General features: G+C 41.1%; 2 protein-coding genes across 3 annotated transcripts; one reads left to right on the top strand and one right to left on the bottom strand.

The window, feature by feature from the left end:
- The first annotated feature begins 713 nt into the window (after positions 1 to 713).
- On the top strand, positions 714 to 12,622 carry zdhhc15b (zDHHC palmitoyltransferase 15b). Its single transcript, XM_080416479.1, has 11 exons — positions 714 to 966; positions 1,950 to 1,976; positions 2,191 to 2,285; positions 2,792 to 2,912; positions 3,485 to 3,554; positions 4,594 to 4,626; positions 5,021 to 5,141; positions 6,435 to 6,567; positions 6,948 to 7,074; positions 7,725 to 7,840; positions 9,261 to 12,622. The coding sequence occupies exons 1-11, from the start codon at positions 849 to 851 to the stop codon at positions 9,302 to 9,304; spliced, it is 1,005 nt and encodes a 334-aa protein (XP_080272605.1). The 5' UTR covers positions 714 to 848; the 3' UTR covers positions 9,305 to 12,622.
- Positions 12,329 to 22,259, bottom strand: LOC308076268 (uracil phosphoribosyltransferase homolog). Of its 2 annotated transcripts, none has more exons than XM_080416481.1 (8): positions 21,936 to 22,259; positions 19,767 to 20,065; positions 18,943 to 18,985; positions 18,439 to 18,508; positions 17,178 to 17,240; positions 16,484 to 16,645; positions 15,081 to 15,179; positions 12,329 to 12,912 (listed from the first exon to the last, which is right to left on the bottom strand). In XM_080416481.1, exons 2-8 carry the CDS (start codon positions 20,027 to 20,029, stop codon positions 12,806 to 12,808), a joined length of 807 nt encoding a protein of 268 aa, XP_080272607.1. In that variant the 5' UTR covers positions 20,030 to 20,065; positions 21,936 to 22,259; the 3' UTR covers positions 12,329 to 12,805. The 2 variants fall into 2 exon arrangements, with proteins under 2 accessions (XP_080272607.1, XP_080272606.1); XM_080416480.1 differs by having other exon boundaries at positions 21,979 to 22,259.
- Positions 22,260 to 23,769: the final 1,510 nt, after the last annotated feature.

Raw genomic sequence — 23,769 nt, 5'->3', positions numbered from 1 at the left:
GCGTTAGTTACAAGGTAACTAGTAACATTTCAAATAATTGTAGTGGAGTAAAAGTACAATATTTGCCTCTGAGATGTAGTAGTAGAAGTAAAAGCACTGAAATTTTGAAATACTTAAACTAAAAGTACCTCAAAATTGTACTTAAGTACAGTAATTGAGTAAATGTAATTACTTACTGTACCCACTGGCTGCAGGTGCAGCGCATGGTGCAGGATGGAGAGTGGCAGTGCAATCAATGAATATACCCTTTAATGTAATAATACCACCCCAGCACCTCCATGAAGACCACCCACCATCACCACCAGTGTTGCCATGTCCGCTTATTAACAGCGAATTTGGGCTTCTTTTTCTGTAAAGTTGCTTGTATTGATTGATTGATTGATTGAATTGATGCGTCACGAGGTTAGGGTATAGTTAGGGCATAGAGTTAAGGCATAGAGTTAAAATAGGATTAGGGTTAGGTTTAAGCATATAACCACGCCCACCTGGGCGAAACACCACCAAAGACAGAGTGAGTCCCTGGTTTTCTCCGAGGTGGAAAGACTGGTGACGCGAGGTTAGGTTTTCATAGAGACCTAGTTGCTTATTTCTCTCGCAATATCTGGCAACAGTGGGCCCGCCTCCTGTGAAGACAGTGCTGCTAATCGCTCTCCGATCAGGAGGATGCATGGATGGATCAGGCAGCAGTAACAGGAAGGATAGTGGAACACAGATAGATGTCGTCGGCCGGGGGCCAGATAGATGGACCAACACCAACAACATGTCTCTGTCCAGAGGGTCTTCTCCTGGATCCCCGTCATTATTAGACATTAGACAGTAACAGGCATTATTAGCATTATTAGACCAACATGTCTCTGTCCAGAGGGCTGAGATGCTGCCAGAGGGTCTTCTCCTGGATCCCCGTCCTCATCATCACCTCGGTGGTCCTCTGGTCCTACTACGCTTATGTGTTTGAGCTGTGTTTGTGTGAGTATAATGATCTGATCGGATCCGCCTTGTGTTGGGGTTTTTACACTGACACACAGCTCTGGTTCAGAGCGTCAGTGAGTTCTCTCTAACGCTCTGCCAGTCGCGCTGCTCTGCTCATGATAGACCGAACATTCCACTACTGTGCGAGGTCTCCAACTTTAGTAAAAAAAAATAAAGACAATTATTTCGCTACTCATCAAAACTAGGGCTGTTTTGTGTTGTTGAAAGACTATTCTATATGGTGGGAAACGTCTCCGGACCCCACCTTCTCTGTATAATACACTTTATGGGCAGAAAATAAAATATGTCCGCCAGATAGAAATTGTTTTATTTGCTCCACTGCGCCCTCTACAGATCTGGTCAATGGGAATTTATATTGACCAGATCGTTAGAGGGCGCAGGTGAGTAATTCAAATAATTTCTGTCTGGCGGACATATTTTATTTTCTGCCTAAAAAGTGTATTATACAGAAAATCTGGGGTCATGAGACGTTTCCCACCGTGGAGAATAGTTTTTCAACAAGACAAAACAGCCTTTGTTTTGATGAGTTGCGAAATAGTTGTCTTTGTTTTTGACTAAAATTGGAGACTCGCACGGTAGTGGAAGTTTCAGTCCATGGGAATAGCCCCGCTCCTAACAGGGCGTTAGAGAGAACTCGCTAACGCTCTGGACCAGAGCTATATAATCTATAGGCTTTGTTGTTGTTACTATTGTGATTTTCAACATACATTTCCTGTCATGTTGTGATATTCTAAATACTAATACAGAGACCGTGGTGGCCATTGTTGACAGCTATAGCTATAGGAAGTTCACTAACTGGATTTTCTCTAGTTCCTCGTTTGGCTGTCTAGCTTTAGCTAGCCTACTGTAGCTGTAGCCTATTATTGTGCAATATGTGAGCACTCTCATAATAATAATAACAACAATAATAATAATATTAATTATACTATAGGCTTACTGTTGTGTTTGGTGTTTTTCAGTCACACTCACCAACTCACTGGAAAAAGGTGAGTTGATCTCTCTTATGTATGTAACTGTAGACAGCTGATTAATCACTATAACCCCTGTAATCTGTATATACTTTGATGATTGGGGTCCCCCAGGGGTCTATAGTCTGCTATTAGTATTTCCCTCTTCTCTTCGTTGAAAATAGCCGTGACGCTATGTTTCATACATACAGAAATGTGACTGATGCTATCTATGTCTCATTGTCTACTACAGTATGCTATCTACTGGTGTTCCATGTTTGCTTTGCAATGTTCTCATGGACATACTGGAAGTCCATCTTCACATCGCCTGCGTCTGCTTGCAAAAAGGTTAGTGTAAAGTTCTACGTTTATTTGGTTCTCAAAGGCGATCTGCCGGCCGGGTTGGACCCTTTTGTGGGCCACATCTGGCCCGCGGACCGCCAGTTTCACACTCCTGAGCCAGTTGCACACTCCTGAGCCAGTTGCACCACCTCACACTAAGTTCAAACTTAGCCTAGTTATAGCTTAATCCATTCAATCCGGGGGACGCATCTCTGTCATTTTAGATTTCTTTGGCTATTCAAAAATAGCAGATATACAAGCTCATGAGCTTGTAGATCTATATATTTTTTAAAATCGTGAAAATGACACAGATACTTTCCCGGCTAAATGGGTTAAATGGCTTTTTAAAAGCCATTTAAGCCATAACTAGTCTAAGTTTGAACTTAGTGTGAGGTGGTGCAACTGGCTCCAGGTGTGTAAACTTCCCCTGACATGAAGTCCCTAAGTGATTTATACCTGGTGAATGACTTATATCTCTGACTATCATCTAAAAGTCATGTGTTGTGTTCCAGTTCCAGCTGTCATATTCAGACAAGGAGCGCTACGAGATGGAAGAGAGGCCAGATGCTCAGAAACAGATCCTGGTTGAGATTGCAAAGAAACTGCCCATCTTCACTCGAGCGCAATCTGGAGGTAAAGGCTCTGGTTTCTCTAAAACGACTTCCCTATGGGTTTCCATTACAAGGCTCTGCTGCCAACATGACCACCACCACATCAGTGTGACTGATCACCTGTCTGCCAGCGGCGAGAGAGCGCTGTGAGCTTTGAAAAGGCGCACGGCATCATATCGGTTCCGACCCCTGTAGTTAAACCCTTAAGAGAGATTCTGTAATTCAGCATTTAAGAGTATGTCCACAAATTGCAGCTCTCAGTCCCTGGCCCTTTCATGCACTGTTCCGCATCTTCTAATCCTCTTTGTGTTGAAAATAACCCAGGGCAATTAGCTGTGTGTGTCTCTGGGAGCGTGTGTGTATGTGTGTGTGTGTGTGTGTGTGTGTGTGTGTGTGTGTGTGTGTGTGTGTGTCTGAGAATGTGTGCGGCTCTTGCTGCATGCATGGACGGGGGGCCATCACGGTCTCCACCACTGTAATCAGCCAATGTGTCTCTTTTCATTAGCGCTGATAGCTCTGACAGGAAGTGAATGAAGGGCAAGCTCGGGCTCAAGTGTCCGCGCTTTCAACTGACCGTCCCCTCTTGTCTTCCAGCGATCAGGTTCTGTGACCGCTGCCAGGTACTGAAGCCTGACCGATGTCACCACTGCTCTGTTTGTGAAACGTAAGTACCCCGCTTCCTCCCTTCAGGACACTCAACTTAGGGAGATTGCCCCAGGCAAGAGGACACGTGTTGGCCCGGGGGAGTGTTGTGATAATTAGAAGGTGTTGCTCTCGCAGGCACCCAATCTGTTTGAAAGAGAATCACCCAACCGTGTTCAATCAGAGAGCGATGCGTGTTGTTGCCTTCCCTGAACTAAGAGAGGAGGACGCAAAGGAAGGCTCCAGTTTCAAATCACTTTCTATTTGTTGAAAAGAACAAAATCAATACGTGGAAGTTTGTCATTCACATGTAAAATGAGCTCAGAGGCTTAGGATTCTGTGTGTAAAAAGAAAAGGTGTAATTGTATTTGTTAATTCACCACATAAAAGTGCTTTAAGTTTTTTTATTTTTTATTTTAGAGTTTTTTTGTTCAGTATCAGGGGTATCTCAGTCTCTCCAGCTCATTAGTAAATATAAAATACATTTTCAGGTCAGGATACTGATTTCATCCATTCAGGAGAGAGAAGTCATACTCATGCCATACTCATATCATAACAAGTGAAATTGGAAGTGATGAAACAAATAAATGATCACTCAGGCAAAATTGGAACCGGAACACAAGCGGATATATTATCTTTGTGGGGTGCTCTCTCCTGATTGGATACATTTTAACCCACCTAAACATTTTGTGTAATAAAGAGCTGGAGCGACAGCGAGACCCCTGTTAGCAATGATTACTATCAGAATAGAGCTTTACACTTTTAAATACCATTTTTTGTTTTAACTAAACATATCACATTTACGCACCTTTTAACGTTTGGTGTGAAATTTGGATAATTGTGAGAATGCTTTAATTTGAGTGTAAAATTAAACGCCATTGGATATTTTTTCTATGTAAATCATTGTTGTATCTACTGTACCATAGTGTCACCATCATCATATGGGTGGGATTTAGAAAGAGTAACATTTTGTTGCACTGGAATGTACTGTAGCAGTTTGAATAAGAGAAACCGTGTTTCTACCTTTAGGCCAATGCAATAATGAATGTGCCTTATTTCAGATGTGTGTTGAAGATGGACCATCATTGTCCATGGTAAGCTCAGATCAACTTTTCTTAGTTGGAATTAAAAAAAGTTTTTGCCAAAAAGTTTTTATTGTATTTTAAATGCAAGTATAAAACTACTGAATAAATATGTCTGTCAAAAATGTGAATATTGTTATATAATAATATAATAATTAATATAATAATTCAGAAATGCGCTGCGATTATAGATGTGTGAACCACTTTCAACCTGACGTCCCTAGTTTGCACAGTGCGCCACGATGCGACTGTATATTTGTTTATAAGCTTGTAGATCTGCTATTTTCACTACTCGTACGACAAAGGCTTGAGTGGATAATCATAACCCAATATACTGAACAATTGTTATGTTGTGATTTCCGTGAACCAGATGCTATGCTGACTGCAGTATTGCTTCGTCTTTTAGGGTGAACAACTGCGTGGGCTTTTCGAACTACAAGTTCTTCCTGCTGTTCTTGGCGTACTCCATGGTGTACTGCGTGTTCATCTCAGCCACTGTCCTGCAGTACTTCCTCAGGTTCTGGGTGGTGAGTGGCACATTATAGTTCTGAGTCTGACCATCATAGCTCTACCGCCTTATAACAGAATAAATCAGTGGTGGAAAGTAACTAAGTACATTTACTTAAGTACTGTACTTAAGTACAATTTTGAGGTATTTTGTACTTTACTTGAGTATTTCCAATTTCCAATACTTTTACTTCTACTGCACCACATCTCAGAGGCAAATATTGTACTTTTACTCCACTACAATTATTTAAAAACTTTAGTTACTAGTTTCTTTTCAGATATAAATGATTATATTATGAAACATACTTTAACCACTTTATTTTATACGTAGGCTATTTGAAAATAGCCGATCTACAAGCTCACAACGCGTCGCATTGCGACGCGTTGTGAGTTTGTAGATCTGCTATTTTAGTAAATATTTTAGTACTTTTACTTTTGGTACTTTAAGTACAATTTGATGCCAATACTTTTGTACTTTTACTCAAGTAAATTTTGAATTCTGGACTTTTATTTGTAACAGAGTATTTCTATATTGCAGTATTGGTACTTTTACTTAAGTAAAGAATTTTAGTACTTTTTACACCACTGAGAATAATCGAGAAGCAAGTTTTTATATATATATATACGGTGGAATAACTTGGTGACACATTGCAGCAGGCAAGTTCTACCAATTCCTTGCCATCATGAACTAAACGTAGCAGTATAAAACAAAACAAAACTATAGCTGATGTAGGTTACTGCGTATTAAGGTGAACGAGATGTAAAGTCCATACCATTCAGCCCGTTTGTACGACAGCAAGCAGTTCACTCATCCGCCGTCCTGACTTTAATTCTGTTCTTTTTGGCAAGCGACACCTGCATGGTGGAGTAGATAGTTTAGGAAACTGTAAACATAGGAACAGATTGCATTTGCATCTGTGAGAAAGTGGAAAGAAGCTCAGCTCGTAACGCAACAAGGTGTAATGACAAAGTTGGGTGGTTTACTGCACATGCACGTACCGTATCTGCAAACACGCACGTAACGTTTATTCAATTATGGCCGATAAATGTATTCTTTGGCCATTGAAAAATAATCTCGCCGGTCACGGTGGCCGGCCCAAAAATTGCCTAGCGTAAAGTCTGGTCACCTCATAGGCCACTGTCATAATTAACGTGTGGCATCTTGTCATTCAACTCTTATCACAAGATCATGATGTGTGTATAATTGAACCTGTGGGAGATCTCCCCCCCCCCTATTCTAGAGAACAGAACGTTTTATTGTGGAGCCCACCAGAGTGTCTCAGGTTTCTGCCTCTCTTGTTTCTCTCTCCCAGGGGGAGCTGCCAAACGGCCCTGCGAAGTTCCACGTCCTCTTCCTGATGTTTGTGGCACTCATGTTCTTTGTCAGTCTCATGTTCCTGTTCAGCTACCACTGCTGGTTGGTGGCCAAGAATCGCTCCACGTTGGGTAACGCTTTACATATTTATCAGAATACTCCTTAGATTCCCCGTCTTGAGTTTCACTCTGTGTCCTTTAGTGCTGCAACTATCGATTATCTTCTTAGCGATTATTCTGTTGATTATGTTTTCGATAAATCAAATAATCGAGAAGCATGTTTTTGGGAGGATACATATATTTTTATATCAACAAAACAATACACTAAATATTCATTAGATTTTTTTATAATCGACTAAATCAGTTTTTTTTTAACCCTATTTTGTACTTCATTGTACCGGTCACGGTGGCCGGCCCAAAAATTGCCTACAAAAATAACAAAAACTATATTCTTATTAAAATTGATTCGTTTTATTCACCTGTCGCTAACATGTGTGTTGGTGGTGTTCCAGAGGCCTTCTCAGCTCCAGTGTTTGTCGGTGGTCCAGACAGAAACGGCTTCAACGTGGGCATTCGCAGAAACCTGCAGCAGGTGTTTGGGGAGGACAGGAGGCTGTGGTTCATCCCTGTTTTCACGAGGTCAGTTTGTTCACATTCACACACTTGACCACTTAAACCCTAGCTTGCATCCATATCGTCGCTGTCGGGCAGACACCAAGTGTCTCCATATTTCAACCTTTTTATGTATTCTTTTTTGTACATGAATGCCCTACTTCATTCCTACAAAAGTGTCGCACAAAAGTAGTGAAAATAGCAGATAGCTGTTGGCTAGTTTCACTTTTCAATTTTTAAACTAGGGTTGAGGTTCAAAAGCATTTGTTGATTCTGAATCGGGGTCTGCTTATGAAATTTGAATCCTTCCAATCCCTTTTTGAATCTTTTGGGTGAATTGCACGTGAGCCTGTGCATGTGAGCGTAGCTGTAGGCAAGAGGCATACAAAGCCCATGCATTACAGACGTGCTGCATGAATTGAAGATAATTTGTTTGACTCTGAGCATATCGAATCTGAATAATTTGCCTACTTGGAGCCAGTTCTTTACTGGCTATAGACAACAAACCAGCATCATCATCATTATCATCATCATGACATTTGGCACACTCAAGGGACAGCAATTATGTGACGAAATAAAGTATTATTATGTTGTAATTGGAGTGAAAGAGATGGAAGGAGTGAATACGTTGACTGTTGCTTCACATCGTTCCTTTTCATTTGTGTTTGGTTTAACAGTCAAGGGAACGGGCACTACTTCCCCTTAAAGAGTCTGAACGAATCCCAGAACCCTTTACTAGCCAATGAAGAGATGTGGGAGGAGTCGGATGAGGGGTCTGATGATGGGAGCATTGGTGAGTTCCTTTTAGATCTGTTGACACTGTGACAATGACACCGACACTCTCCTCGCGCCTACATTGTAACTTTTGGTAGTCGCAATACCGTAATTTTCGCACTATAAGCCGCACCTGAATATAAGCCGCAGCAGCTAAATTGAATGATTTGTACATATATAAGCCGCACTGGACTATAAGCCGCGGGTGTAAAATCCATAGATTTAGGAGGTCCCCTAGTGGCCGTTAGCTGTAAAAATCCATAGATAAGCCGCACCGTTATATAAGCCGCAGGGTCGAAAAATTGGGAAAAAGTCGCGGCTTATAGTCCGAAATTTACGGTAGTTTCTCCTGAACATAATGTTATGGTTTAGACTCTGTGCATAACTGTAGTAATGGGTTTCCAGATGGTGGCATACGCATTTCCTCTTCCAGTTGTTCTGGCTGCAGATTTGAACTGGAAACATATACGACACCTTCATATGTGTTTCCGGTTCAAATCTGCTGCAGAGCCAATCAAACAAAGCTACAGTATGGGAAAATGAACCGAAACAGGAAACGGGTGTGCCACCTTCTGAAGCCACGAAATTGACCAATTATTTGTTTACCAACATTGAGACTGAACGCACAGGTGATTGTTTCATGTCATCAATTCCCAACATATTGTTTCGGGGTGCGCTGGTTTCATTACATTTAGGCTGCACCAACGCTCCTGATTTCGTGTATAGAGGCGGGTGGGATCAAGCGCAGAGAGACTGCGCCTGATCCCATTGGTTCACCGATCTGTCTGTCAACCCCCGCCCCGTTAACACAACATTACGAGCGACGCCCACTGCACTCTGGTTGGTTGGGGAAATGAACACTTCCTCATACCGGGTACACCGACGCGCTGGTCCAGGCTTTTATTTTTTAGCAAAACTAAACAATAAAAGCCTGGAGATCGAGGCTACATTACATTCAACCTCCTCTTGTGTGTTGGCTAGTGAGGCGTGTCCTAGCGAGACATTAAACAGAATGAGTTTAATTTGGTACTGGGCCGGCGCGTGCATACTGGTTCTTATCAGTGTGAGGTGGTCTGTGTGTTACAGTGACGCACCAAGCCTCCTGGTCCAGTCAATGCTCTATACTGCCATCTTGTGGTCAGATGAAGCAAAACAAAACTCTCTCAGTCCGTCCATTTTTCTCCTCGGTGGGTTGACCATTCGATCTGAGCTTACAAATGGGCATTGGCATATGCAAGGAATGAGGAAGTCGAGTTTTCACTTTTTCCAAAGCATTTTTCACCACAGGCTATAGGATCTGTAGTTGCGGTCCCATAGCCTGGACGGATGAACAGTGGGTGGAAATGCGCGTTTGGATTAGTTTTTACAAAAAGGCATTGATGCAAGTTTTCTATGTTGAATATTCTATGATCTTTGTTTGTTGTTTTTGTTTATTCTAGCTGATGACCAAGACCCTTCGGTTACCATAGAGATGGAGGAGTAACGCAAGTGTCAGCTTGGAACTTTTAAACCCTGGAACAGCAGATGTAAGTTCATTAGTCTCTCTGTACCATGAGGAAAAACGCATTCCGAATGTCCTGGACACGTTCAGACACTGAAGATTTCACACACAACAGAGAAGCTAAAACGTGTGGATGTAATCTGCATTTCTTTATCATTGCCACTTTTTATCCTGGTGTTTTTATTTGCATAATTGTGAAGAAACGAAACAGGATGGACATCATTCGTCATGAACCTCTCTGTGTCGGACGGATTCAAGGCAGCATCACGTTGATTTGACGGGTAGAAACTAAAGCTCACATAATCGGGAGACAAGCATTGTTTACTGTGGGACCTTAACTTCTCTGTGGTTCTTCATGCTGTGTGAGCACCAGCTTCTGTGGGGACTAGAGATTATTTTGAACTGGGATACTGTCTGCTTTCCTAATGTCTCATGTTCTACTGTAGGCCTGTGAGTGTACAGTGCATTTACAGTGTTGCACCTCGAGGTCCTTAACACGCCTGACCAACTTGAAGGAGTCACTTGTCACTTGTGCAGCGACACAGATCACCCTCCCCGCCCCGGCTTCCCTCCCACAAACACAATTGTGTTCATACGTATGGACACTCGGCCAAGCCGGCTGCACCGTGGTGGATTCGAACCGAGTAGTGTCTGCGGTGGTGGGCAGGACCTTTTTACCACTGCGTCATCACAGCATGGAACCTTCAAAAAGGACTTGACCACTTAAGCCCTACAGTGTATACTTTGTTGACTTGTAGTCTTCCCGGGGTTATATACTGTACTAGGCCCCCCTACTTCTGTTTCCCTCTATACCAAATCTCTTTGCCGAAAATAGCAGATCCACAAGCTCACGATGAGTCGCAACACGACACGTTGTGTGAGGTCTGTAGATCTGCTACTTTTGCATAAAGGTTCGCCTCAGAATAGGGACGCTAGGGTTCAAGTGGTTAACATAGGCTATTGAGCACACTTCTGTGTTGATTGTGCCCTGTCTGTTTTGTGGACCTACTACATGTTTAAAGAATGTATCACAGGGTCTGAGGAGTGGGCTCGTGTCTGTATTTGCGGTGATGTCTGGAGTTGTACTTTCATGACAAGTGGCAGCACTAAGGCAAACGGGTATGACATTGACTAGCCTGCTGCTTAAAACCTACAGTGCTGATGGTTTTTGAAGTCACACCCAGGGTAAGGTTGGCCTCCGTTTGCATGCACCACGCAGCGTGGAAATCTCAGTGGAGCGTAAATGGTATAAAATCACGCATCAGAAGAGAGCGCCGTTGGCCATATACAGTACACTCCCATAATTGTAGTTAAAGCTGCAATTATTTTAATGAATACAATGTTATTTTAACCAATCTGTATGGTAGAGTATGTTAATAAAATATAATTCTACACCTGTATGTTAACACAATACAACTAGTACATCTGCAGTGGTTGGAGGAGGGGGTCTCCCTACTCTTCTATTGAGCCATTTAGACCCCTGGTGTTGGATAGGACACCTACTGGTTGACGGGTAGTACTGCCTGAGGCTCATAAGTGCAATATCCCCCCTGCTCAAGCGGGAATTCCCTCTTGGTTTGGAGGAGTGGTAGATATTTGCTGGTCACCCACATGGGTAGGACATCAAACATATGGATTGCAGCTTTCAAAATTCTTTGGAAAATCTACCTGAAACCTCTGAGAAAACACTGCTGTCTGTCATCCTCTGTAAATGTCATTAGCATTTGTGGATGTTGTTTTTTCTTATCACATTCCTTCATTCTCCATAGATTACATTGGGAATACTTTAAAGAATTATTAAGGTATTAGTGACCTCATACAATCTACATAAATTCATGCACTGTAAACATTTCTTTATTTTAAATTCAGTGAATTATTTCTTATTGAGGCTGTTTGGTTATAAAAGTAGTATGACCTCATAGGCTCTCAGCAAATGTACTTAACAATGATCAACCTCTTGCATAGTAAATTAGACCATGTACTCAGTATAACCTTAAGGTTCTCATGTATCCTTGAAAGATGTATTTGAGAGGAGAAAAAAAAAACGTTGGCTTGTTTCATTATAGACTCACAACAAGTCAGTCTCTAAAAACCTCACTCAACTAGAGACTACGGACAATCTCCCAGCTTTCTTTGTTAAAAGAGATTAAACGACAACTGGCATTCTAGAACCAAACCATAATCTTTAGGGTGTTCCTTCCTATAGGGGAAAATGACAATTGATAAGTAAGCGTCCTTTCTAGCAACTACCTTGCATTTAGGCTCACAGTTCACACTGGCAGCCCAAATCCCATTAGTTGTCTACCTATCCAGATAGGAATCACATCGCTTTTATCAAGGCTGATCTGTTAAAAACCCCACATGGTAACAGATGTTTACTAATCAGATTTGAACCCCATTCTGGTAGTTTGAATTGCGATGTCTAAAGAGCTCATTCTGGACACTGACGCCTGCTTTATACTTCCTCGTACCACGGTGTCGACACGTTGTGAGCTTGTATATCTGCTTTCGTACAACGAAGTGTAAATGATGCATTACTCACTTACAGTACGTCTTTACCACAGCAACCAATGCAGATAGGTCGTTGTCTGAACTCTGAATGCATACATTTGATCACTTGCAATTAACAGTATGGACATTCAGTCGTAAACTAATTGGGTTTGCCTGGTGTCAACAAAGCCTGTCCTCAGACGTATTGTTAGGTGGAGATCTCAGATAGTCTGGCACCGCGAGACTCATTGGGTCTGTATTTCCTGAGTTGTTCAAGCCAAATGAAAGTGCTCCTCACATCCAAACATTTAAATATCTTATCCAACTTTTCTTCATGTTATCCACGGAGTTGTATGTGTCGGTATTTGAAAGCATGTGTAGAGAAGTGAGAGTGGCTGTCGAGTGTCTATGTGGTGTGTGTGTTTTTATTTATTGATAAACTGTATCGCTGCAGAGGAACTTTACTGTGTGTTGAGTGATATGCAGCCTTGAAATAACTTGTTGAAATGAACTGGATTTATAAAATATGCTGACATTTATTTAACATGAAGGGACAAGTCACACCTGTTCCATATACAGTTCTGTACACAAGGATGTTGCATTACATAGGGCCCCTTTCTAACGTTCTTTGATGTAAAGTACAGTTGTACTTAATGGTGGTTGGTGGGCACTTTTTAATACACTGTTAAATGAAAATACTGCTAACCGCTTCTCTTGCTGTTCTGTCTGTCGACAAAATATATCAATCTTTTATTTGATCCATCAGTGGATGTAACATGCAAAATAAAATCAACCAGCTTGAATTCTACATGTTTTAGTATTGAGTTGTCCCTATTAGTCAAGGTTCATATACACGGCAGAAAAAAATAAATACAGTTAATCACATTAATCACTTCTTGTCAGTTTTAGGGAACATTTGCAGATTTAAGACGGCAATGAAATGTTGCTCAAAAGGCTTCCTGTTTCAAAGTGTTCTTCAGGTGGTCCGTGGGTTCAGTCCGTGCCAAAGTATCTCTGTCCAAAATGTGTTGGAGCTACGGGATGCACCTCTGTGGTCAGGATGGTTATGTCTGGGAACTCCTGGATTATGGACTTGGCTCCTAGAAGGTAGCAGTGGTGGAAGAAGTACTCATATATCAGTGTTGGGGAGCATTAAGCTACATATAGCTGAGCTATGTAGCTTAGTTACATTTTGCTGTAGCTTGCGGTAGTTGAGCTACATTCATATTTGTGTACCTCCTCAAGTAATTAAGCTACTTTTTGGGTAATTTTTTGTAACTTAGCTAATTTACAAGCTACAATTTTAGGCAATAACATGAAATGAATATATTCATTTTTGATTTACCATTGGTTGCTGTGTTCTTGTACCAGAACGGAACCCCCTTTGAAATAGCAAGTCACTCATCATCATGATATTGAATTATCCACACTGTTCATATTCACAACAGGCACTCTCATCAAGATATGCCTGCTGTCCATTGTTGTATGCTGATGTATAAAATATTTTTAAAGTGGTTAGGTTAAACATATTTTGAGGCTATTAAGCAATTTTGCGAGGGACCCCCTGGAACCCCCACAAGGACCCCTGGGGGTCCCCAGACCCCACCCAGAAACGTCACTGCAGAGAACCATTTAAAAAAATGTCTTCCATGCCAATGAATGACCTGATTTTGACTTAACATGATAAGAGCTGGCTGGGTTTCCCAAATGCCCTTTGACATTAAGACTCTAATAAAGACACTGCCAGACAGGTGTTCAAACCTTGTTAAACCAGGTACCGAACAGTGGCGGATACGTGCTTTATGACTGGGCCTGGAAAAATCTGTCTGAGCCTGAGTTTAAGCTTATATGAGTAATGACCGGTGGATGATGTCAACATGACAATTCTTCTCACCGTCTCTGATTGTTTTTAACGCTTTGAAAAGTTCACAGCCATCACTTTGATTTAGAAAGTGGAGAAAGGGAAGTAGAAAGTAGACAAAAGTGCAGAGATGGTCATGGAAATAACAATAATACACTTGACTTTTAAAGCAATTTTGGAAAATGGGTTACAAATTGCTCCATCTACACCTTACCTCTCAGCTTTCCTACTTACTATATTATTAAAATAAAATAAAGTTCAGAGGGATGATGACTAACCACTCTCCCACTTTAAAAACACAGCATGTGTTCTCCATCGTGTCTACTGGACTAGTATGCATTAGTATTTTATTTATGGTAATATTATTGACCACTCATTTATGTCCTTGGCAAAAATACAGTTTGAGGAAAATGTCCATCACAAGCCCAAGGGTTGATGAGGGGTCATCTTTAGGAACATAGATGTTTGCTAAAGAAAATGTCAACCTTTGTTAAATAAAACTCAGTTGAGAGGCATATTTCTACTTTTTCTATGTAGCTGTAGCTTTACAAGCTACATTCCTCCAGGGGTAGAAATATAGCTTAATCAAGCTACTGCCATGGTGAACTACTTGTAGTTTTACAAGCTACGCTTTCAAAGTAGCTTCCCCAACACTGTCAGATATTTTACTTAGGTAAAAGTAGCAATACCACAATATAAAAATACTCTGTTAGGGCGCGCTCCCACCGCACTTTTATTTTACCTCTAGGGCGGAATCTGCCAATGCTTTGTCAATGCAAATGCGTGTATTCTTGGAAAAAATCCTCAAGACCATGAATCCACGCATTTGCATTGGCAGATTCCGCCCCAGAGGTAAAATAAAAGTGCGGTGGGAGCACGCCCTTAGAAGTAAAAGGCCTGTGTTCAAAATGTTACTTGAGTAAAAGTATTGGCATCAAAATATACTTAAAGTATCAAAAGTAAAAGTTCTAAAATGTTTGAAAATAGAAGATCTACAAGCTTAAAACGCGTTGTGAGCTTGTAGATCGGCTATGCCCATGTATAAAATAGGGCAGAAGTGGTTAATGAATGTTTTATAATATAATAATTTATATCTGCAAAGTTTTCCAATAATTGTAGTGGAGTAAAAGTACAACATTTGCATCTGAGATGTAGTGGGGTAAAAGTACTGCAAATTGGAAATACTCAAGTAACTTTTTTACTACATGTACTTTGTTACTTTCCACCATTGGAAGGTTGCATAATCAGACCATGAGTTTTATGGTTGTCATCGTCATGAAATCTTAGTTGGCAATCAATTGTCAAATAGCCTGAACAAGCTCATGACGCGTTGCATGTCGTGTGGGGAGCTTGTAGATTGCCTATTTTCAAAATGGTTCAAATGTTTAAAGTAACATAATACAGTACCATGTGGAGTAGAGAAGAGACTAAGCAGAATGATGTGTTTGGGTTGAACTCCGTGTTCTATCAGAACTCTGACAGCCTCGATTACAGTGTTCCCTGTACCTACACACAACACAAAACACACACACACACACACACACTAATGAAGCCATGCTCTGTTAAAACAGTTTTTGGACTTACATTTACAGGTAAACCCTACAGTATATACTTATTGACTGGAGTCCCCCAGGGGTCTATACAAGGCCCCCCTCCTTTTTTCCCTCTACCAAATCTCTTTGCTGAAAATAGCGATGAAGAGATGTCTACAAACTAGAGCTGGGAATATTGTTATATTGTTTAAAATGCTTTAAATCAATGGTAGCTTGTGAGCTTGCAGATCTGAAGAAAATGTATATTGTAATACGTTATATCAATATCGATAGAGGTATCTAGTCAACAACATTGTGCAATTTTAATGGTCCATATGGCCCAGCCCTACTACACACTCAAAACGCATCGTGGCGACCTTGTAGATCTGCTATTTCTTGCCAAATGTTAGCCCCCAGAATAGGGGCGAACCTTGATGTGGTTAACTTGTATTATCCCTTTGTATTTTAGCTTGTTTGTTTAATGTTATAAAATAAGGGATAATGCTCTGCAGACTGCAGAGCATTTCACATCAACATCATTATTTCAATCCACAATGATGTATGAGTGAGTGACAAATACAACCTCTGGAATGTTGAATCTATTAGAATACTATTTCTGGAGGCTTTCATTACGGTATTGTGCTGCTAGGTGGCCATCACACAGCAGGCAGTGTGTAATTTGCCCCTAACAGCTACTGTATGATTATCAAGGGGGGCTATTTAGCCTGGAAATGTAGAGCTGGCTGAAAGGGTCAACTGAAAGGTAATTTATGAACCAGAAAAGATTGTCACATCATCAGATGAAAATGTATATGGGGGAAAAATGGGAAAATAGCAGATCGCTTCGTAAATCAACATTTTTGTAATCGAATAATCAGCTTAACTGCTTTTCTTTTGTTCCAGATTATAAAATTAAAAGTTAGGGTTGTGACTGTTGGGTAAAGATAAGCAATTTCAAGATGCCTTCTTGGGTTCAAATGACTTGTGGTCAGCCATCATTATACTTATTTTAGGCACTATTTCGAGATTAATCAAAAATAACCATTATATCCATTTTCTTGGTGATTAATCTATCGTTTACTTTTTCGATTAAAAGCATAATAGAGAAGCACATTTTTCGTATATATAAACAACGGGGAAAAGTCTAATTGAATTGATTCACAAATTTGAAATCCCTCCCCCAAAATCAATCATCAATTATTGTTTATAATCGATTAAATTGATTAGTTCGATTAACTGTTGCACCACTGGTGGGGCGCATGGACTTGAGTGACTTACTGAGGATGGGGTACATGAGCAGCACTTTCCTCCTGTACACGTCGGGGGGGAACTTTGCATAGTAGACCTTTGCTTTCTGGGTCTCCTCGTCGCTCTGGATGAGGATCTTGCCGATGCGGATGGACCGGCAGCAGTCTCTGAGGCCCTGCTCCATAGCCTCACCTGTCAGCACGACGACACACAGCAGGCTGGGGCTTAAAGAGGAATTCTACTGGAAAGCAACATTCAAGCAGTGGTGGAAGAGGTATACTCCATTTTATTTACGTAAGTAAAAATACCTCCTGTGTGTACCCCCATTTGAGAAACACTGTTCTACCCTACCGCTACAATTATTGCATTTGTCAGCCAGCTGCAATATTTTATTTGTGTTTTAATGGTTCGTAAAGTAGTAGTAGGGCTTTATGTCTGGAGTCAGGACTGTTTATATGCAGATAGTGAATTCATTTTACCTTGCAGGAAAGCGACTTTTATTCAAATGAAACTCACCACAGAGTGCCATTTTCCTTTAATGGAGCTACAACCACAGGGGTTTACTTTTCCTCACAGCAATTACACCATAATCACTGCCCAGAGATATAAAATGAGAGTGTTGACAGCCGTCTATTTAGCTGAAGTGCCTTTGCCTTATGATGCTCATTTCTAGGGATACCATAACAAACACATCTACTTATCTACGCATTTACGTTCGACTTACCACTCCTCATAATGCTGACTCCACAGTTACCTCTCTCAAACTTGACTCCTTCATACTTGTACCCTGCAAGGGGAACAGAAGGAAACGGGAGGAATCAAAGTGTTTGTGTTCTGAACAGAACAGCCCCAGTCAGTCTGCTGGGTCGGGCTGGTTCCCTGAGACCTTTGCAAGTTTGGCAAAGTAGCGGCCCTTGCTGGACGCCAGCGGTACTTCCTGTGCTTTCAATTAACTTTAACCCTTTCAGACCGAGAACGCATCTGTGTCATTTTAAGATTTCTTTGGCTATTTTTAGAAAAATCGTGAAAATGTGTGCAAATCTTTGAATATCTGTTTTTAACTCTGTTACAACTTCTGGGGGGTCCCAGGAACAAAATATTTTGAGATGGGGGTCCGCGGCCAAAATTCATATAATTTTGGGGGTCCTTGACCTGAAAAGGTTTGAGAACCACTGATTATAGCAACATTTTTTTTTTAAACTAGGATTTAGAAGACAAATGTAGAATCCCCCCAGAAGCAAAGATTTGAGTTATAAATGTTTACTTTAAAAAACATATATATATATATATATACATATATATATTCAAAGATTTGCTAAAATGAAAATGTGCTAAAATAGCAGATCTACAAGCTCATAGCGCGGCACTCGGTGCCGCACTATGAGCTGGTATATCTGCTATTTTTGAATAGCCAAAGAAATCTATAATAGACACAGATTCTTTCCCGGTCTTAATGGGTTAAATACATTTCCCAACAATATCCTTTGTCTGTCGGAAGTTCGGCAAAAGAAACACAGCAACACTTTTTAAGCCATGCCATTGAACCAACAGGCAGACTGCAGGAAGGCAAGGCAGGAGAGGGGATTTTTGTCGTTGCTCTGAGGCAAGTCAGGCAGCATTTCCCCTCAGACTCGTACAATTCCTTGGGTAGGCCTGCCACACCCGTAACATGGCCCTAACCATCTCCAACCTAGACCTAAACATACCCATTTGATTGGTGGAGCCTGGTGGGGGTGTTGTCACGCTGTCTGTCTGTAAAGGCTAACATAAGAGCAGGAAAGTCTCTTAACCGAGAAGGTTGGTCACACAGGCCATTTGGGTCAATCGCCAGTGGGTGTACGTAATTAGTTACGTACAATAGGAATTAGGGATGTGTGATTAATCGTTCATCATGTCAGTATCGGACGATATTTATCTTAAAATGCTTTATCGGTAAAATTGGTATCAGCAAATATAATTAGTAATAATCTGTAAGAGGCACTCACCTGTGGGTGTGGTGACAGTGCACTCTGAATAGGGGAGCTGATTCAGCCCCTCTTCAACCACAAGTCTGATCTGTAGACGGAATGAAAAACTCAGCATTAACCCTAGCTTGCCTATTCTGGGCATGTCATAATAGCCAAACATCCAGCAAAATAGGTGAACATTCATATATAATAGCAGGTGGGCCAGTGGAAGAGAATTTTACAGTGATTAGTTCTCTGGATTGAGCCAGCAGTGGTTTGCTCAGAGTGAGCGAACTAGGGAGCAGCTGGGTGTTCAGTGTCTTGCTCGGAGTGTCTTAGCATTAGTGACCAATTATATAAGATTGAAAATGTATGAAGTTGCTCCTTTAACCAGGCAACACAAAGCCTAGAGAAGCAGAGGATCAAACCAGGGAACTTCCAATTCCCAGACGGAGTCTCTCCCTCCTGACTCTGAGCCACTGAGAGGTGTGTGCGCCCCAGTCACAGACGAGTATGTCGGTAGTGGTGAGTGGATGGTCTTACCAGTCGATCGGCACAAAACACAAAATCTCCTCTGCTGGTTGTCCTGTGAACGTGAACAAAACTTGTTCGTTTATCAAGAATTGAGAAGAACAAAATGTTAGAATTGCATTTGGGAAAGCCTGACTGTAAACACAATTGACAACCAATTAATTAATGTTAAGCCTGCACAGTCACCAAACTCCATGTTAACCCATTCAATCCAGGGACACAATCATTTTAGATTTAAGCTACAGTATATAGCCTATAACCATTATTTTATACTTTGGCTATTCAAATATATATATATATATATATATATATATATATATATATATATATATATATATATATATATATATATATATATATATATATATATATATATATATATAGCAGATCTACAAGCTCATAGTACGGCAGATCTGCTGTTTTTGAAAAATCTTGAACTTTTGTGTTAATCTTTGACTTTTTTAACTCAAATCTTTGCTTCTGGGGGTTCCTGGAACAAGATATTTTACAAATGTTCGATTTAAAAATATATATATTCACAGATTTGCAAAAATGTTCATGGTTTTTCATAAAATAGCAGATCTACAAGCTCGTAGTGCGGCACTCGGTGCCACACTATGAGCTTGTATATCTGCTATTTTTGACTAGCCAAAAGAAATCTAAAATGACAGAGATGACAGTTCCCGGATTGAATGGGTTAATTTACTCTTGAGAGCATACAAATGGAACCAAATGGACCCTTCACACATCTGTACTCTGAAGAGCATACAAAATATAACCAAATGGACTTAATAGGTTTCCATTTGTACTTGTGCGTTAGAAAAGGACACACTCACTTGTCTCTGATTATAGTTTGTAATTCTCGTATCTGGTCGTTTAAGGGGAGCAGTTTCAGCTGAGGTCCCAGGGCCTCTTGGATCGTCTCCGGCTGTATGCTGACGGTGACAACGACTGCTGCCTGGTCGTCATTGGACACCGCCGTAGCAGCGGCATCAGCAGGTGAATTGTTACTGTTGGCGAATCGAACCTGCTTCATGGTCGGGTGTTGATCCTGGCAGCTGTTGTTGACATTGCTCAGTTGTTGACTGGGACAAGGCATCCTGAGGTAGGTAGGTAGGTAGGTAGGTAGAGAGACCTTCATTTGATCCCCGGTGTCATCACAGCCCGCAGTGAGCAAGGAAAAGGAAATCACAACAGGTACAGGTAAGAGTAGAGTACAACTAAGATATGATGTATAATGAGATCTAATAATAATACAAATAAGAGTACAAATGTAAAAGTGTAAAAATGTAAATTGGTAGACTTAACCCATTCAATACGGGAACTGCATCTGTGTCATTTTAGGTTTTAGCTATAACCATTATTTTATACTTTGGCTATTCAAAAATAGCAGATATACAAGCTATGAGCTTGTAGATCTGCTCTTTATTCTTTTTAATCGTGAAAATGTGTGCAAATCTTTGAATATATATATGTTTTTTTAACTAAAATCTTTGCTTCTGGGGGTTCTACAAATGTCTTCTAAATCCTAACAGCAACAGGCAATTACATGCCTGACAACACTGGCCACCTTACAGATTGCTACAAAACCTGTATACCCACTAATGATGTACCATGCATGTTAAAATCATGGATAGCTCAATCGTCTCCTCATCTCTGCTCATAGTCATATAACTAAAAAAGGACAGTTGGGGGGAGCCCCTGCCGTATATACAGATACATGACCAATATAGGTGGCTGGCTCGGGTAACCGGAACAGTGGGCCCCTGACAACACTGGCCACCATTTCTTTTAGATGCATTTCTTTTTGCTTTTACATTTCCTTTACAAATGAGGGGATAAATAACTTAAGGGAGGATGGGCAGGTGGAAGAACCACATCATCAAGCTCATGTCACTATGATCAGCCATAACCATATAAGGACTTTCCAATGCAGCTACGGCCAAATATGGACTGTGGTGTTTAACCTCAATGAGTCATCATGCCATCAGGCCCTAACAAATCAGTCAGCATATACCATATATGTAGCCTGGTTCCAGACGAATCTGCCTTTGCAAAATCGCATCGCACTTTAGCCCTCGGCAGATTAGGTCTGGCCCCCCCTCCATAGAGATTCCATTTCTCTCCCTCCGCAGTGGTGTGGAGCCAACCAGGGCCCAGTATCCAAATGTGGGCGGGCTTATCACCTTATTTGGAGCAATGACGTACAAGGAAGCACTGCTCTGATTAGTTCGTGAACAAGGAAGCACTTCTCTGATTGGTTTAGGTCTAACCAATAGAGTCCGTTTGGATCTTTTTGTAACCGCCCCTTGGAATTTTTTTTATCGTTGATAGGGACCAGACTAATATCCACGCAGTGTGTCGTGTGATATTGTCTGGCCACGCGAGGCTACCATATATGGCCATAAACGGGACACGGACTGACAGATAGAGACCTCCATATATGGCCATATCGGTTGGATCACTGGTGCAATGCAGCTGTGAGGGCCACAAAGCGGATCTCTAAATGTGAGGGCCACGAAGTGGCCTGAACCTCTAGTAAATATATATAGATGGTATATGTACAGTTATTCAACCGCATATTTCACCTGCTAAAACATAGCAGGTGAAATCAAATGTTAATCAAAGCTCTTGTGTTGTTCCACTGACCTCTGACCTGAATGTGTGTGTGTGTGTGTGTGTGTGTGTGTGTGTGTGTGTGTGTGTGTGTGTGTGTGTGTGTGTGTGTGTTTCCACTGACCTGAAGTCTGTGTTAGAGTGTGTGTGTGTGTGTCGTTCCACTGACCTGAAGTCTGTGTTAGAGTGTGTGTGTGTGTGTGTGTGTCGTTCCACTGACCTGAAGTCTGGGTTGGTGTGTGTGTGTGTGTGTGTGTGTGTTGTTCCACTGACCTGAAGTCTGTGTTAGAATGTGTGTGTGTGTGTGTGTGTGTGTGTGTGTGTCGTTCCACTGACCTGAAGTCTGGGTTAGAATGTGTGTGTGTGTGTGTGTGTGTGGTTCCACTGACCTGAAGAGTGTGTTTGTGTGTGTGTGTGTGTGGTCCCACTGACCTGAAGTCTGTGTGAGTGACAAAGAGCAGTCCAGCCCAGACAACGTGTTCTTCTTTAGCTTCAAGGCTTGTTCAACACGACTGTGTTGAAGTTTAAAGGCCAATGTACAGTCATACAGTTACCTCTTATGATTGACACGTTCATAAACCAGTCCAGTGTGGATCAGAACAGTCCAATAACAGACAGATCTGCTGCAGATCTTCAACCTCCTGCTATCTTAATGCTAGCTTAACTTGACACACAAGTGACAGCTCTGTGTGGGATCCGGAAGTGACGCAGTGGCCGGTTAGTTGCCTGTTTTTGAGAGAGAAACAAGCAACCGGGTCTATGAAAACGCCCCGAAATACCTGTATGTGTGTCTTAAAGATATGAGTCCTTTAAACCATCTGCTATTTTCAAAACAAACCTTGGAAGATTTTTTTATTTTTATTTTTTTTAACATTTTAACAACACAAATCTGGTATGGGGGTCCCTGGCATAAAATGTTTTTGGATGGTGGTCAGCAAACAAATATAGATTGTATATAAATGTTTGAGAACCACTGGTTTAAACAACATTAGGAAACAAGCCCAAATAAGCAACTACACTTTAGAAACAAGCCCAAAAATCGCAACCCGAAACTACCAACATTTACAAGCAACTTTACAGAAAAACAAACCCAAAGTCGCTTATAATAAGCGGACATGGCAACCCTGGCGGCCGGTTTGTTTTGTTGACGGTTGACGATAAAGTTGGGAAGCCATAGCCCGCAGGGTTGCCACGCTGTCATTGGCCCAGTTGGTTCCCATGGCAACGACTGATGCAAGGAGAACTTGCTGTAGAAAAACAAACAAGAAACAACAACACTCATTTTAAACACAACATTGGAATGTGTGTGTGTGTGTGTGTGTGTGTGTGTGTGTGTGTGTGTGTGTGTGTGTGTGTGTGTGTGTGTGTGTGTGTGTGTGTGTGTGTGTGTGTGTGTGTGTGTGTGTGTGTGTGTGTGTGTGTGTGTGGGGTGTAATCTTCTCACTGATGATGACTAAGCAAAAACTAGAGTTGACTACAGAAGTTAACGTTGAAATGAATAGCTATTATTAAAATATTATTATTTTTTGCATCTTTAAGTTTATTGACAATAAAACATACAATTAATACACAATATACAACATCAGAGCCATGGGAAATTAATCGACAGAGACGTCATTCACAGTGATAGATGGTGATTTAGACACCAAACTCTTACAAACTGAATCCAGATGGATTTTTCACTTGCAGTCTGTTAACCCGGGTGGCATGAATGAAGACCTTTCCCTCCAATGCTACCTATAGGAACCCTGCATTTATCTTATTTTGTACTATTTTGTATATATCTTTTTTTAAATCTTTAAATGTTTCTCAAATGTTTTTACAAATGTTTTTCAAAAATGTTTATCAAGAGAATGCTGACATGACTGGATGTGTAAACTGTTTGTATAGTGAACTTCATGATTCAAATGTAACACAAATGTATAACCCTGGTTTTGCTGTCTGCAATGATCTGTCCACTCCCAGTCCCTACCGTAACCATGGTAATGACCTTGAGCAGTGATCAAGTACCCTATAAAAGCAGTGTATTTGTCTGTATGCCACCATTATAGCACTGACGAAGGTCCTGGGAGGACTGAAACGTTTGCTTTTTTAATATTTTCTTTAAGTCTTGTCTAAGGAGTTTTCCTTAACCTCCATGCAGTGAGCGAGTCTCCTTCTGTCAGTTTACCTTTATGTTAAATGCAGCTAAAATAATGATCAAATTGATTATACATAACTCTT

This window comes from Gymnoscopelus braueri, assembly GCF_963280865.1.
Source record: "Gymnoscopelus braueri genome assembly, chromosome: 20".
Taxonomy (NCBI): Eukaryota; Metazoa; Chordata; class Actinopteri; order Myctophiformes; family Myctophidae; genus Gymnoscopelus; species Gymnoscopelus braueri.
The sequence above is the reverse complement of the archived record's forward strand: the minus strand, read 5'-3'. Positions and strand labels throughout refer to the sequence as shown.

Bases quoted from the DNA above. Each gene is read 5' to 3' on its own strand.
- zdhhc15b (XM_080416479.1), top strand. From the start codon at position 849: ATGTCTCTGTCCAGAGGGCTGAGATGCTGCCAGAGGGTCTTCTCCTGG. The intron at 2,286-2,791 runs GTTAGTGTAAAG...GTTGTGTTCCAG, and splicing joins CTGCGTCTGCTTGCAAAAAG to TTCCAGCTGTCATATTCAGA. The intron at 2,913-3,484 runs GTAAAGGCTCTG...CTTGTCTTCCAG, and splicing joins CACTCGAGCGCAATCTGGAG to CGATCAGGTTCTGTGACCGC.
- LOC308076268 (XM_080416481.1), bottom strand. From the start codon at position 20,029: ATGCCTTGTCCCAGTCAACAACTGAGCAATGTCAACAACAGCTGCCAG. The intron at 18,509-18,942 runs GTAAGACCATCC...TTCCGTCTACAG, and splicing joins TGTTTTGTGCCGATCGACTG to ATCAGACTTGTGGTTGAAGA. The intron at 12,913-15,080 runs GTACTGTATTAT...GCTACCTTCTAG, and splicing joins TCTCTTCTCTACTCCACATG to GAGCCAAGTCCATAATCCAG.